Raw genomic sequence first — 12,428 nt, 5'->3', positions numbered from 1 at the left:
GGTAAGGTACCACATGGATTGGTGCTTGGGCCCCAATTTTCACAATTCATATCAACAATTTGGCTGAGGGAATGAAGTACCATGTAGTGGTAGTCTGCAGGACTATGTAAAGAGGCTTCAAGAAGATATGGACAAGCAGAGTGAGTGTCCAAGAATATTGCATTTGGAACATAATGTGGAAGAATGTGAGCTTATCCACTTTGGTGTATATAACAGCAATGTAGAATATTTGTTAAATGGTGAGAATCTGAGTAATGCTGATGTTCAAATGGACCTAGGTGTGCTTGAATATGAATTGCTGAAGATCAACATGCAAGTGAAGCAAGCAACTAAAAGAGTAAATGGCATTTTAGCCTCTATATTTGAATATAGGAGTAAGGAAAAAAAGGTCACTCATCACCTATCTGTCCCCTCCCTCTCTCTCTCCCTTTCCCCTTTATGCCGGTTATCGTCCTTCTTTGCTCTTAGTCTCGGTGGAGGGTCTCAACCCGAAATGTTGACAATTCCTTTCCTCCCACAGATGCTGCTCAACTCATTGAGCTTCTCCAGCAGTTTGTTTTTGCTCCATATTCCAACATCTGCAGTCTTTTGTGTCTCCATAGGAGTAAGGAAGTCTTATTGCAATTGCAAAGCACCTTGGTGAGACTGCAACTAGACAATTGTATACAGTTTTGGTCTCCTTAACTGAGGATGGATATTCTTGCGATAGAAGAAATGCAACCAAAATTCATAGGGTTCCAGGGCAGGCTTGCCGTATGAGGAGAGATAGAGAACACTGGACTGAATTCTGTAGCATTTTTGAAGAATGAGAGGAGATATTCAAACATAGAAAATGCTTAAAGGTTTTGACAGGCTAGAGGTGGGAAAGATGTTTCCACAATCACCTGCTCTCTAACTCAGTTCCTCTGACTAAATATCCCCTCCCCCCTCATGCCCCGTCATAATCTGCTCCCTCTTTAAGTCTTCCCTTCCTCTTATCCCCCCCCCCCCTCCCTTTGTCCCTCTCCCCTATTGATACCCCATCCAACAGTCTTTCCACCTCTGGGTCACTGTGACCATAGTGTGTGACATTTAGTGCACTGGAAGGACTTTAATTGCACTTCCCAAGTTCTCAACAACCCAGAGAAGAGGGCAAGACGTAAATGGGAAGGCCACCATCTATGTGCTCTTCAAGTTCCACACTATCCTGACATGAAAATGTATCGTGACTACTTCATTGTTGCCAGTTTTAAATACTGCAAATCCCTACCTAACAACACTGTGCTAGGTAGATTCTGGTGGTTCAGGATTGAGGTCCTCTACCAAATTAGGAATGGGTAATAAATTTTGGTCTTACTAATATTTATGTTTCACATATATGAATAAGCAGTATGTGAATATTGGAATAGGAGTAGGCTGTTGAGCTTTGAGACTGTTCTGTATTTAATGAGATCATGGCTGATTTGTAACTTGAAAGGGCAAATATTGTATTGCCTGTGGTTGCAAGGAAAAGGGCCTTAATAAAGAAGGGTGGCTTCCCATTTACTGTTGTTAACAAAACCTTTGACCGCATCTCATCCAATTCCCACACTTCTGCTCTCACCCCCCTATCTTCCAGGACAGAACAAGGTCACCACCTCCCATACCATGAGCCTCTGCATTTAACAAATCACTCTCTGCAAATCCGCAACCTTCAAAGAAATTCCACCACCATTCACATTTTCACTATTCCCTTCGCAACTCCCTGGTCCACTCTTCTGTTCCCACTAACCATACTCCTTATGGCACTTTCCCTTGCAACTCCTAGGTGATGCAACACTTTCCCTTTCACCTCTTCTCTTCCCACCATCCAGGGACCCAAGCAGTCTTTCCAGATGAAGCAATGATTCACTTGAACCTCCAATCGAGTGTACTGCATTTGGTGTATATAATGTGTTAGTTTCAACGTTGGAGAAACCGAATTCAGATTGTGTGAATTCAGATTTGTATAACACCTGCGTTCAGTCTTTGGAGTGACCCTGAGCCTCAGGTTGCCTACCACTTTAATTCTTCATCCCACTCCCATTCTGTCTGTCACCTCCTGTACTGTTATGATGAGGGCCAACCCAACTTGAGGAAAAGCACCTCATCTTCCATCTGGGCATGTTATAGCCTTCTGTACTTGATGTTGAATTCTGCAACTTCAGGGAACTTGGGAGAAAGAGGCAGGAGGGGGATAAGTGGAAATGGACACGGGGGGGTGGTAAAATAGCAGATGGGGTTAAGGGAGGGTGAAAGTGGCTGGAGGGTAATAAGCAGGAACACAAAGGCTACAAGTGGTGGAATCCTTAGCATCCTTCAGTTATCTCAAGAATGTGAATTTTTTTTGCCCTCCGACCTAGTCTCCCATGCATATTACATAAATTTTAGCTGATTCCAAATTTTTTTGTCCTTTATGTGTCAAGTTTCAGTCATCCATGAGATCTATATTTGTTGGTCTCAGCTGGCTGTTAGTATCTGAACACTCCCATTTAAAATTCCTTGCCTTCAAATCCTTTCAAGTCTTCCCAACTTCTGTTGCCTTTGCAACACCTATGACCCAACTGGGACTTAGTTTTCTTTGGTGTTAGCTAGTTGTGTATTCTCAAGTTCCTTAGTGCTGTCGTGTGATGTTTAGGCCCTGAACTTTAGACAACTCAATTGCCGTCTCCTGCCCCTATAGGATCCTTCTGAAATTTACCATTTTGACCAAGCATTTAATAAAATACCTCCTTTGGCTTGCGTGTTTATCTGATTCGGCATATGGATAGTGCCTTGGTATGTTATTCACGTAAGAAGTTCTGTATAGAAACAAACTGTCACAAAATCACTCAGCTTTGGAATGGAGTGCAACCATTGTACTTCCCTACTTTTGCATGGTCTAAGTGGTTATTATTGTGTTTTATCATACTTTATCAGGTAATGATAATTGAAAGTGTAGCAGAAAGCAATTTTCACAGGCATTCTGATGACATGCAGTCCCCCCCTTACGATTACAGTCAAGCTCTCATTGAGACATTCAATGTCCTAAAAGGTCCTCCATGTGGGCTCTGAAAAGAGTTGTGTCTGATCAAAATGTCAGTTCATTTTATTTATTCCAACTTCCTTGAAAGACAGGACAATATTTCATTGGCAGTGTTGATAATCCTTTGTACTTATGCACTAGCTTTCAACGATTTATATCTAAGGCACGTAAATCCCGTAAATCTTCATGCAGCTCATACTCATTGTTTGTCTTTCTCTGATCTAGTGTGGGTGAAATCACACTTCCCCTCACTGAACTCTATTTGTCTTCAGTTTGTCTACTTGCTTTGACAGTATTCCTACTTACCCACCTGCGCAACCCACAATACCTTCCAATTTACTGGCATCAGTGAGTTAGTTTTTTCTTTTGGCTTTCGTCATTCATATATGTAGTGCAAAGCTGAAACCCCTAACGAACACTACTGATTGGTCTATCAGAGAATATTCCCTTCACATTAATTTATTTATCCAACCTCTCAAGCAGTTACCTACCTATATCACAATGTTCTTTGTATTTTCATGGCACATTGTCAAGTGTCTGTTTAGTTAAATGTAATTGCAAGTTCCTTAAGTATAACTTGCAGTGAAATAGTTTACAGAATACTGTGTTTTAGTTTATCCTTTAATGTTGGCATGAGGAGAGGATGTGAAAGAAAGCTTACATCATGCCATTCTTGATCTCAGGACATCCTAAAGCATTTTGCAAGTGAGTGTAGTTACTGCTGTAATGTCAGAAATAGCAACAAATTTGTGCACATTGAACCCCACAGGCAGCTTGTATTAGTGGTGCTTAGTGAGGGATAAATAATGACTAGGGTGCCTGAGATGATTCCCTGCTCTTTCACAAAATATTGTAATTACATTTTGAAAGCTGATGTTTAATATTTTATCTGAAAGATGCCACCTCAAAAATGCATCATTTCCTCAGTGCTGTCCCAGAGTGCCAGCTAGATTTTTAATTATTTGGAGTGAAACTTGAGCCCATAACTTTCTGACTCAAATGAGAGTACTATCAACTGAGACATGAAAACAATTGTATCAATTCTGAGTTGGAGACACACCTACAACCTCATCACCCCCATTCTCTAAGCATTTTTTTAGCAATTTACTGGACTGTAAGCCTCAAAGTCACCCCACGTTGTCTATTAAATAAGAGCATTTACTTTGAATAGAACGAGTTCTATCTTATGAGAGAACTGTTGAGAACTTTAAACACTTCTGGATTTGCAGCTTGATCAGCTGGATCTTGCTCACAGCATTGATGTTGCTCACTGTATTGATGTTGAAGTGCCTTCTCTTGTCAAGTACCTTCTGTAGATGTTGACTTGATTTATCTTTCATACTTCGTCCATTAGAACTTCCATAGTCTGTTCCAGTATCTTAAAAATACATTTATGTTTAAGTATCCAAATAATTTAAGGATTGTGACTTAGTTGTAAAAGACATAGATATGATAAATAAGGAAGATGCAGTTTTACAAATAAAATAGTCATGTAATTTTAAGAAAAAATTAGCAGACAGTAATTGGGCAGAACTTTGGGAGTATCTTCAGTAAGAGCCAGTCAAATTTGCTGATAACCGCCGCTGTCTCCAAATTGTCAGGCTCCTTGTCAAACATCTTGTACTGGAAGAACAGAAATTTCCTACAACTGCTGAGAAGACTGAAGTCATTGTCTTTGGTTCCCACCACAAAATTTGTTCTTTAGTCACTGATTTTGTTCTTCTCTACAGCAACTGGCCAAAACAAAACCACATTATTTTTAGCCTTGTACCCATCATTGACCTCAAAATGAGCTTCTAATCGCACAGTCAGCCACTATCGCTCTTGTATTTTGCTTCTATGACAGTACTACTTTCTGTCCCTTCTTCCACTCATTTGCTAGGGAAATCTTTTCATTTTCTTTAATGTCTCTGAACTTGACTATATGAGTGCACTCTTGGGTTCTAACCTCCGTAAATAAGATTACCTAAAATATAGCTACCTTTGTACTTGTGCTATTCACCCATCATCCCCATGCATGCTGACTTAAATAGGCTCCACATTAAGCAACACTTTGATTTTTAAAGATGTTCTGTACAGCTTATCTTAAAGTAAGCTTTTGGTCATCTTCCTTAATTGCAGCTTGTGTGGTTCAATGTCAAATGTTGTTTGATAACATTCCTGTGAAGTGGCATGGAATGTTTTGCTACATTAAGAGCATTACAAATTGTTGTTTGTGTGCGACATGAAAGTGCATGCTGCTTGTCTCTGTGATGCTTAGGTATATAGTGGAAACCTACAAGGCTGCACAGACATAGATAGGAAAAGGGATAAGGTCCTGAAGAGGGAATATAAGGAGTTAGGAAGGAAGCTAAAAAGCAGGACCTCAAGGGTAGTAATCTTTGGATTGCTACCTGTGCCACGCACCGATGAAGGTAAAAATAGGAAGGTATGGCAGACGAATGCGTGGCTGAAGAGTTGGTGCAGGGGGGCAGGGTTTCAGATTTGTGGGTCACTGGGATCTCTTTTGGGGAAGGTATGACCTGTACAAAAGGGATGGATTACACCTGAACTCGAGAGAAACCAATGTCCTTGCGGGCAGGTTTGCTAGAGCTGTTGGGGAAGGTTTAAACTAGTTTGGCAGGGGGATGGGAACTAGAGTGTTAGGTCAGACAATGGAGCAGTTGGTGTAAAGGTAGATGCATTGTGCAGAGAGATTGTGAGGAAGGATAGGCAGTGGATAGGGTATAAATGCAGTCAGTTGGATGGGTTGAAATATGTTTAATGCAAGAAGTATTAAGAATAAGGGTGATAAACTTCGAGCATTGATCAGTACGTGTAATTAAGATGTTGTGGCCATTACAGAGACTTGGCTGTCGCAAGGGCAGGATTGGCTGCTTGGTGTTCTAGAGTTCAGATGTTTCAAAAGGGATAGGGATGGAGGTAAAAAAGGTGTGGGGGGAGTGGCATTGCTAATCAGGGATAGTATCACAGCTGCAGAAAAGGAGGATGTCGTGGCGGGATCGTCTACTGAGTAGGTGTGGGTTGAAGTCAGAAACAGGAAGGGAGCAATCACCCTGTTGGGGGTATTTTATAGGTCCGCCAATAGTCACCAGGACACTGTAGGCAGATTTTGGAAAGGTGCAAAAATAATAAGGTTGTTGTCATGGGAGACTTCAACTCCCTAATATTGATTTGCTCCTCCTCAGTGCAAAAGGGTTAGATGGGGCAGAATTTGTTAGGTGTGTCCAGGAAGGATTCCTGACACTCTATGTGGACAGGCCGACTAGCGGAGAGGCCGTACTGGATCTAGTACTAGGCAATGAACCTTGTCAGGTGACAGACCTCTTAGTGGACGAGCATTTTAGAGATAGTGACCACAACTTCCTGATCTTTAACAAACCATGGACAGGGATAGGAGCAGGCGATATGGGAAAGTTTTTAATTGGGGAAGGGCTAATTATGACGGTATTAGGCAGGAACTTGGGAGCGTAAATTGGGAACAGATGTTCTCAGGGAAATGCACAGAAGAAATGCGGATGCTGTTTTGGGAACACTTACATGGGGTTCTGGATAGGTTTGTCCAACTGAGACAGGGAAAGGATGGTAGGGTAAAGGAACCATGGTTGACAAGGGAGGTGAAACATTTAGTCAAGTGGAAGAAGGAAGCATACTTGAGCTTTAGGAAGCAAAAATCAGGCAGGGCTCTTGAAAATTATAAGGTAGCCAGGAAGAAGGTTAAGAAGGGACTTAGGGAGCAAGAAGGGGACATGAGAAGGCCTTGGTGAGTAGAATTAAGGAAAACCCCAAGGCTTTCTACACCTACATAAAGAACAGGAGGATGACTAGAGTGAGGATAGGACTGCTCAGGGATAAAGGAGAAATGTGCCTGGAATCGGAGGAGGTCGGGGATGTCCTTAATGAATACTTTGCTTCAGTGTTCATTAGGGAGAGGGACGGATGAATGTGAGGTCAGTGTGGAACAGGCTAATGTGCTGGAACATGTTGAGGTTAAGAAAGGTAGTGTTGGAGCTTCTGAAAAACATTGGGAAAGATAAGTCCCCGGGGCCAGATGGAATATACCCCATGTTACTACAGGAGGTGAGGGAAGAGATTGTTGGGGCGTTGACAATGATATTTGCATCCTCCCTGGTGACAGGAATGGTACCGGAGGATTGGAGGATGGCAAATGTTGCTCTCTTGTTCAAGAAAGGTAATAGCGATAATCCTGGGAATTATAGACCAGTGAGTCTTACATCAGTGGTGGGCAAGCTGTTGGAGGGGATTCTTAGGGACAGGATTTACAAGCATTTGGAGAAGCCTAGTCCTTATTAGGGATAGTCAGCATGACTTTGTGAGGGGCAGGTCATGCCTCACGAGCCTAATTAAGTTTTTCAAGGAGGTGACAAAACAAATAGATGAAGGCTAAGGGGTAGATGTGGTGTATATGGACTTCAGTAAGGCATTTGACAAGGTTCCCCCTGGTAGACTCACACAGAAAGTCATGAGGCGTGGGATCTATTGAGACTTGGCTGTGTGGATTCGGAATTGGCTTGCCCACAGAAGGCAGAGGGTGGTAGTAAGATGGAGAGTATTCTGCTTGGAGGTCGGTGACTAGTGGTGCTCAGCAGGGATCTGTTCTGGGACCCCTGGTCTTCTCAATTTTTATAAATGACTTGGATGAGGAAGCGAAGGGATGGGTTAGTAAGTTTGCAGATGACATGAAGGTTGGAGGTGTTGTGGATAGTTTAGAAGGTTGTCGTAGGTTATAATGGGATACAGAAAAGATACAGAGTCGGGTGGAGAAGTGGCAGATGGAGTTCAATCTGGAAAAGTGTGAAGTGATACACTTTGGACGAATGAACTTGAAGGCAGAGTACAAGGTTAATGGCAGGATTCTGAGTAATGTGAAGGAACAGAGGGGATCTTGGGGTCCAAGTCCATTGATCCCTCAAAGTTACTGCACAAGTTGATAGGGTGATTAAGAAGGCATATGGTGTGCTGGCCTTCATTAGTCGGGGGATTGAGTTCAAGAGCCACGAGGTAATATTGCAGATATATAAAACTCTGGTTAGACCACACTTAGAGTGTTATGTTCAGTTTTGGTCACCTCATGATAGGAAGGATGTGAAAGCTTTAGATGGGGTTCAGAGGAGATTTACCAGGATGCTGCCTGGATTAGAGAACATGTCTTATGAGGAAGGATTGAGCGAGCTTGGGCTTTTCTCTTTGGAGCAACATAGGATGAAAGGCAACTTGATAGAGGTGTATAAGATTGTGAGGGGCATAGATAGAGTGGACAGCCAGCACCTTTTCCTCAGGGCAGCAGTGGTGAATACCGGAGGATATCAGTTTAAAGTCAGAGGAGGAAAGTTTAGGGGAGATGTCAGAGGTAGGTTTTTTTTACACACAGAGTGTTGGGTGCCTGGAATGCACTGCCGGGGGTGGTGGTGGTAGAGGCTGATACAATAGGGACATTTAAAAGACTCCTAGATAGGCACATGGAAGTAAGCAAAATGAAGGGTTATGGGCTTTGTAGGAGGGAAGGGTTAGATTGATCAGGGCGTAAGTGTTTATATAGGTCGGCACAACATCGTTGGCCAAAGGGCCCATACTGTGCTGTACTCTTCTATGTATAAATGAAGAGTTATGACTGGGTCCTTTAGTGAAAAGGTTGCCCTATTCAGTTTCTGATCCAGGTCCCTCCAAATTAATTTTATACAATTTAAACTCATTAGAAATCTGAGAAGTTTATTTAAATGAATTTTATTTTCTATATTGCTGATAGGGAGGTAAATATTTGGAGAGGGACTAAGACTTTGGGTTGAGCAGGCAACCAACGCTTTCAAGATCCTAATCACGAGGAATTCAAGTTGAGAAAGAAAATTTCAGTGTATCATTACTTCACCATAAACTTTAAAATATACTGAGGTTCATAGCAAGAAGTTGAAATAAATCTTTTATGATTCTGATTATAAACAGTTTAAAAAAAGATGTAATTTAACATGTACACAACTCATAAATTTTGCAGACGGGAAGGGAAAATGTTATCTGTATCGTAGCATGCTTTCTGAAATAGAGACACATGAGACTGCACATGCTGGAATCTGAACAGTCTGCTGGAGGAACTCAGCAGGTCGAGCAGCATCTGTGGAGGGGAAGCAATTGTCAATGTTGAAACTCTGCAGTACTGGCTATCTCCCCTCTCCACTCTCAGTCCTGATACGGGGTTTTGACCCAAAACGTGAACAATTCCTCCCCTTCCCCCCCCCCCCCCCCCCCCCCCCCCCCCCGTACAAATGCTGCTCGACCTACTTAGTTCCCCTGGCAGTTTGTTTTGATGCTTTCTGAAATGTTGGGGGTAAACAACAATGCAACACTTTGTACTAATTTAAAAATCTCTGTAATGTATGTTTTTTTAACCTGATTTCAGTCCTATAAAATGTTCTTGGGTAATTTAGAGTTATTTTTGTGTGTCCTGCAAAACAACCTAGAAATCTGAAATTTTGCATGTAAGTTAGGTTTAGCATACACTCTTCGTTTTTCTAAATCCCCCATAGGAGGAGCTCCGTAGCCCAAATGGGGCCTAATTTTAACCTTCCCCATTGAAAATTGATGAGTTTTTTTTTCAGATCTAATTTTGCGGTACTAACTATTTGGGTAGACTTCACTTAAGTCCTTTCTGTCTACCCGAACCAGAGAAAGGATTGAAAATTAGTGCACTGAGTCTCTGCAAGAGACCAACTACGATTTAAACCAGTTAGATGAATATATCCTAGAGAAAGAATCAAGTTCAGTGAGATTATACTTGAAAACCAGTACGTGAATGCATTTGACAGGGAGTTGAGTTGACATCTGAAAGAGAGTTGGCTTCGAACTTGCACAAGAATTATGGAAATTAAACATGAAGATGCAACAGAAATGGTTTCAGTGAAAAAGTTGGGCTAAATTGTTACATCACTTCATGATCTAATGTTTTCCCAAATGTCACACAACATTATTTGAATTACCAATAATTGCTTGAAAGAGCAATTTTTGTACCAAAAAATATCGCAGCCAAGCCATGAATAAAGACCCTTTCGAAGCTTCCTCACAACCTACACAGATATTGAGGAGGCTGTACATTTTCCTATTTAATTTTTAAACTCTCCATACCACCTAGTGTGCCGTCACGTAATCTTGAAATAAGAAGGAACTCTGATCTTGCTACTCAGGAATTTGGATCCACCACCACTACACAATGACATAAGATTGTTGGTTCAAAATATCACTACCAATAAATACTGGTAATGCTGTTGGGGAAAATGTCTACATCTGTTGGATACCAATTATTCCATAGGATCTACTTTATCAATTCAAGTGACTTCAGTTCACTGTTAAACTTAGTTTTGCTGTGAGCAAGGTGCAAGGATAATCACTAAAAGTTGTTGGCATTAATCTCGCAACCCAATGCTTTTCCCATGGTCTGCTATATGTTGGTTGCTTCAGAGTTGGAGATAAAAAGAATCTGTACATTTTTACACCAGATTCAAAAGAAAGAAAGTATATTCTGAAGCACTTCAGCATTGAAATGAAGTACATTTACATATTGTGCAATGATACATACCTACAAGAGAACTAACTTAAATGTAATATTTGTATACACATTTATTTTAAATAAATGTGTGTACAAATTTATTTTAAATGTGTATGTTTTTATTGGTAACTTTAGTTAAACTACATAATTTTTAACCCTCTAATTATATTATTCATGGAATAATTATATATTTAAGTTAGAATTTTTCATTTACAAGAAGAGTTATAAAATCTGATTGCATGGAAATAAATGTAAACATTGCCAGCATAATAACCTGAGCAATGCTAAGAACAGCAGCTCATTTTGTATATTTTTAGAAGCTTTTAATAAATGTCTGTCACCTTTAGGCTGCAGAGTGATGGCCATTGGCACTGGTAATTGGATTTCAAGTGCAAAACTATATTCCAGGTTCAAAACTAACTTACAAATGACATAGTAAATGAAGAGTCAGAGGGACAGAAAATGAAAACTGCTAATCAGCATATTTAGAGTCATTGTTGAGAGCAAATATTCTTTACTCTAGAATGGTGAAGTTTGGAAAATCTAGCAGACATAGCAGTGAGAAAAATCAAATGGAACTCTTCAAAATATTATTCCATGCTGGATACAACAGGGCTGAACTTCAATGCTCTTTCAACATCCCTATCCAAATTCTGACCCCTGATTCAATCTATTAGGTGACAGTTGTGTGGTTGATATAATGGCTGCAGATGGTCTAAGCTGCTGCTTGTGATTTGAGGAGTCATTCTTCTAACCATGCTGAAAAGACTTAAAGCACTGCAATAAAAATGTTTGGGGAAAATGTGGCTAATTTAAGTCTTTGTGTCATATGTGGACAGTTTTATTTTTAAGAGTTAGTATTGCAGAGGTCTCCAGTTAGTTGATAAGAGCAAATTTATGAAAACAAAGATACAACATTGACGGGGGATTGCATACCATTCAAAACAATTTTAAGTCAACCAAAAGTCCATTTCAACCTTGCTGATCAGAAACGCTCATTTTTTTGTGTAAAGGATTGATTGTCACCTGAAATAACAGGGCACACAGAAAAGAAGTTGGGGAGAAAAACTTACAGAACCAACACATTTCAATATGAACTTCAGTTTGCAACAGAAATAGTTGCATTAATGACAGCATTTTACTATTTTCTTTGAAGCTCACTGTTGTTCACAGTTGTAGTGCTAGAGAGGATGCAGTACATGAAGTATATAGGCACAGCAGTATTTTCTCCATTCAATACTCCAGATAATTTATCCCATTTGGGACCCATTATTAACTATTCCAGTGCAGTCATTATGCAGATAGAAATGTCTGCTGCATTACATGCTAGATTTCTCCATAATACAGCTGCTTACAGTTCAAAAACTCCACAGAGTATTCTGTGTAAGCGAACTAATGAATTAATTTTAGACCCTGAAGCTAATATCAATTTTTGACTTCAGGATATGAATTTTATGTATTTTATTAGTAATTCAGGAGAAATGTTTTAAAATGTAAGTACTACTATGGAAGAAGTTATTATTCAAACTGAATTTAGTTGAAATGCTCTAAGGTTTATTATTTTTAGTTGCAGATGAATTCATTGCAATTGGGAAAAGAAACAGCTCAGTGCATCTGAGGAGAGTTACTAAGAAGTAACTTTGCTGACATAAAAGAGGCTGTGTACAGAATCGCAAGAGAGTGAGAAACGATAGGAAAAGGAAGTGATTGAAGGAAATGTAAGAGAATTATTCACATGATAATTCACTTTTGTGAGACCCTTGTTGATATCATTTTTCAATTTTTTCAGATTTCTATGTATGTTTAACTTATTTTTTGTGTTCAGGATTTAATTTGAGTGTAACACTGGAA

At 40.2% G+C, this 12,428-nt stretch overlaps 1 protein-coding gene across 6 annotated transcripts in view; it reads left to right on the top strand.

Annotated features, from left to right (window-relative positions):
• LOC127568563 (zinc finger protein 644-like) overlaps nucleotides 1-12,428 on the top strand; it is an 84,405-nt gene that overhangs the window by 15,629 nt on the left and 56,348 nt on the right. For 3 of the 6 annotated variants that reach the window (XM_052012462.1, XM_052012459.1, XM_052012463.1), the window contains exon 2: nucleotides 12,145-12,295. The exons of the other annotated variants lie outside the window; for them this stretch is intronic. In XM_052012462.1, the coding sequence (XP_051868422.1) occupies nucleotides 12,294-12,295 (2 nt within the window). In that variant the 5' untranslated portion in view covers nucleotides 12,145-12,293. The remainder of the gene's footprint in view (nucleotides 1-12,144; nucleotides 12,296-12,428) is intronic. 6 annotated transcript variants of the gene reach the window in all.

Source organism: Pristis pectinata, chromosome 3 (genome assembly GCF_009764475.1).
Source record: "Pristis pectinata isolate sPriPec2 chromosome 3, sPriPec2.1.pri, whole genome shotgun sequence".
NCBI lineage: Eukaryota > Metazoa > Chordata > Chondrichthyes > Rhinopristiformes > Pristidae > Pristis > Pristis pectinata.
This window is presented reverse-complemented; position numbering and strand designations above follow the sequence as displayed.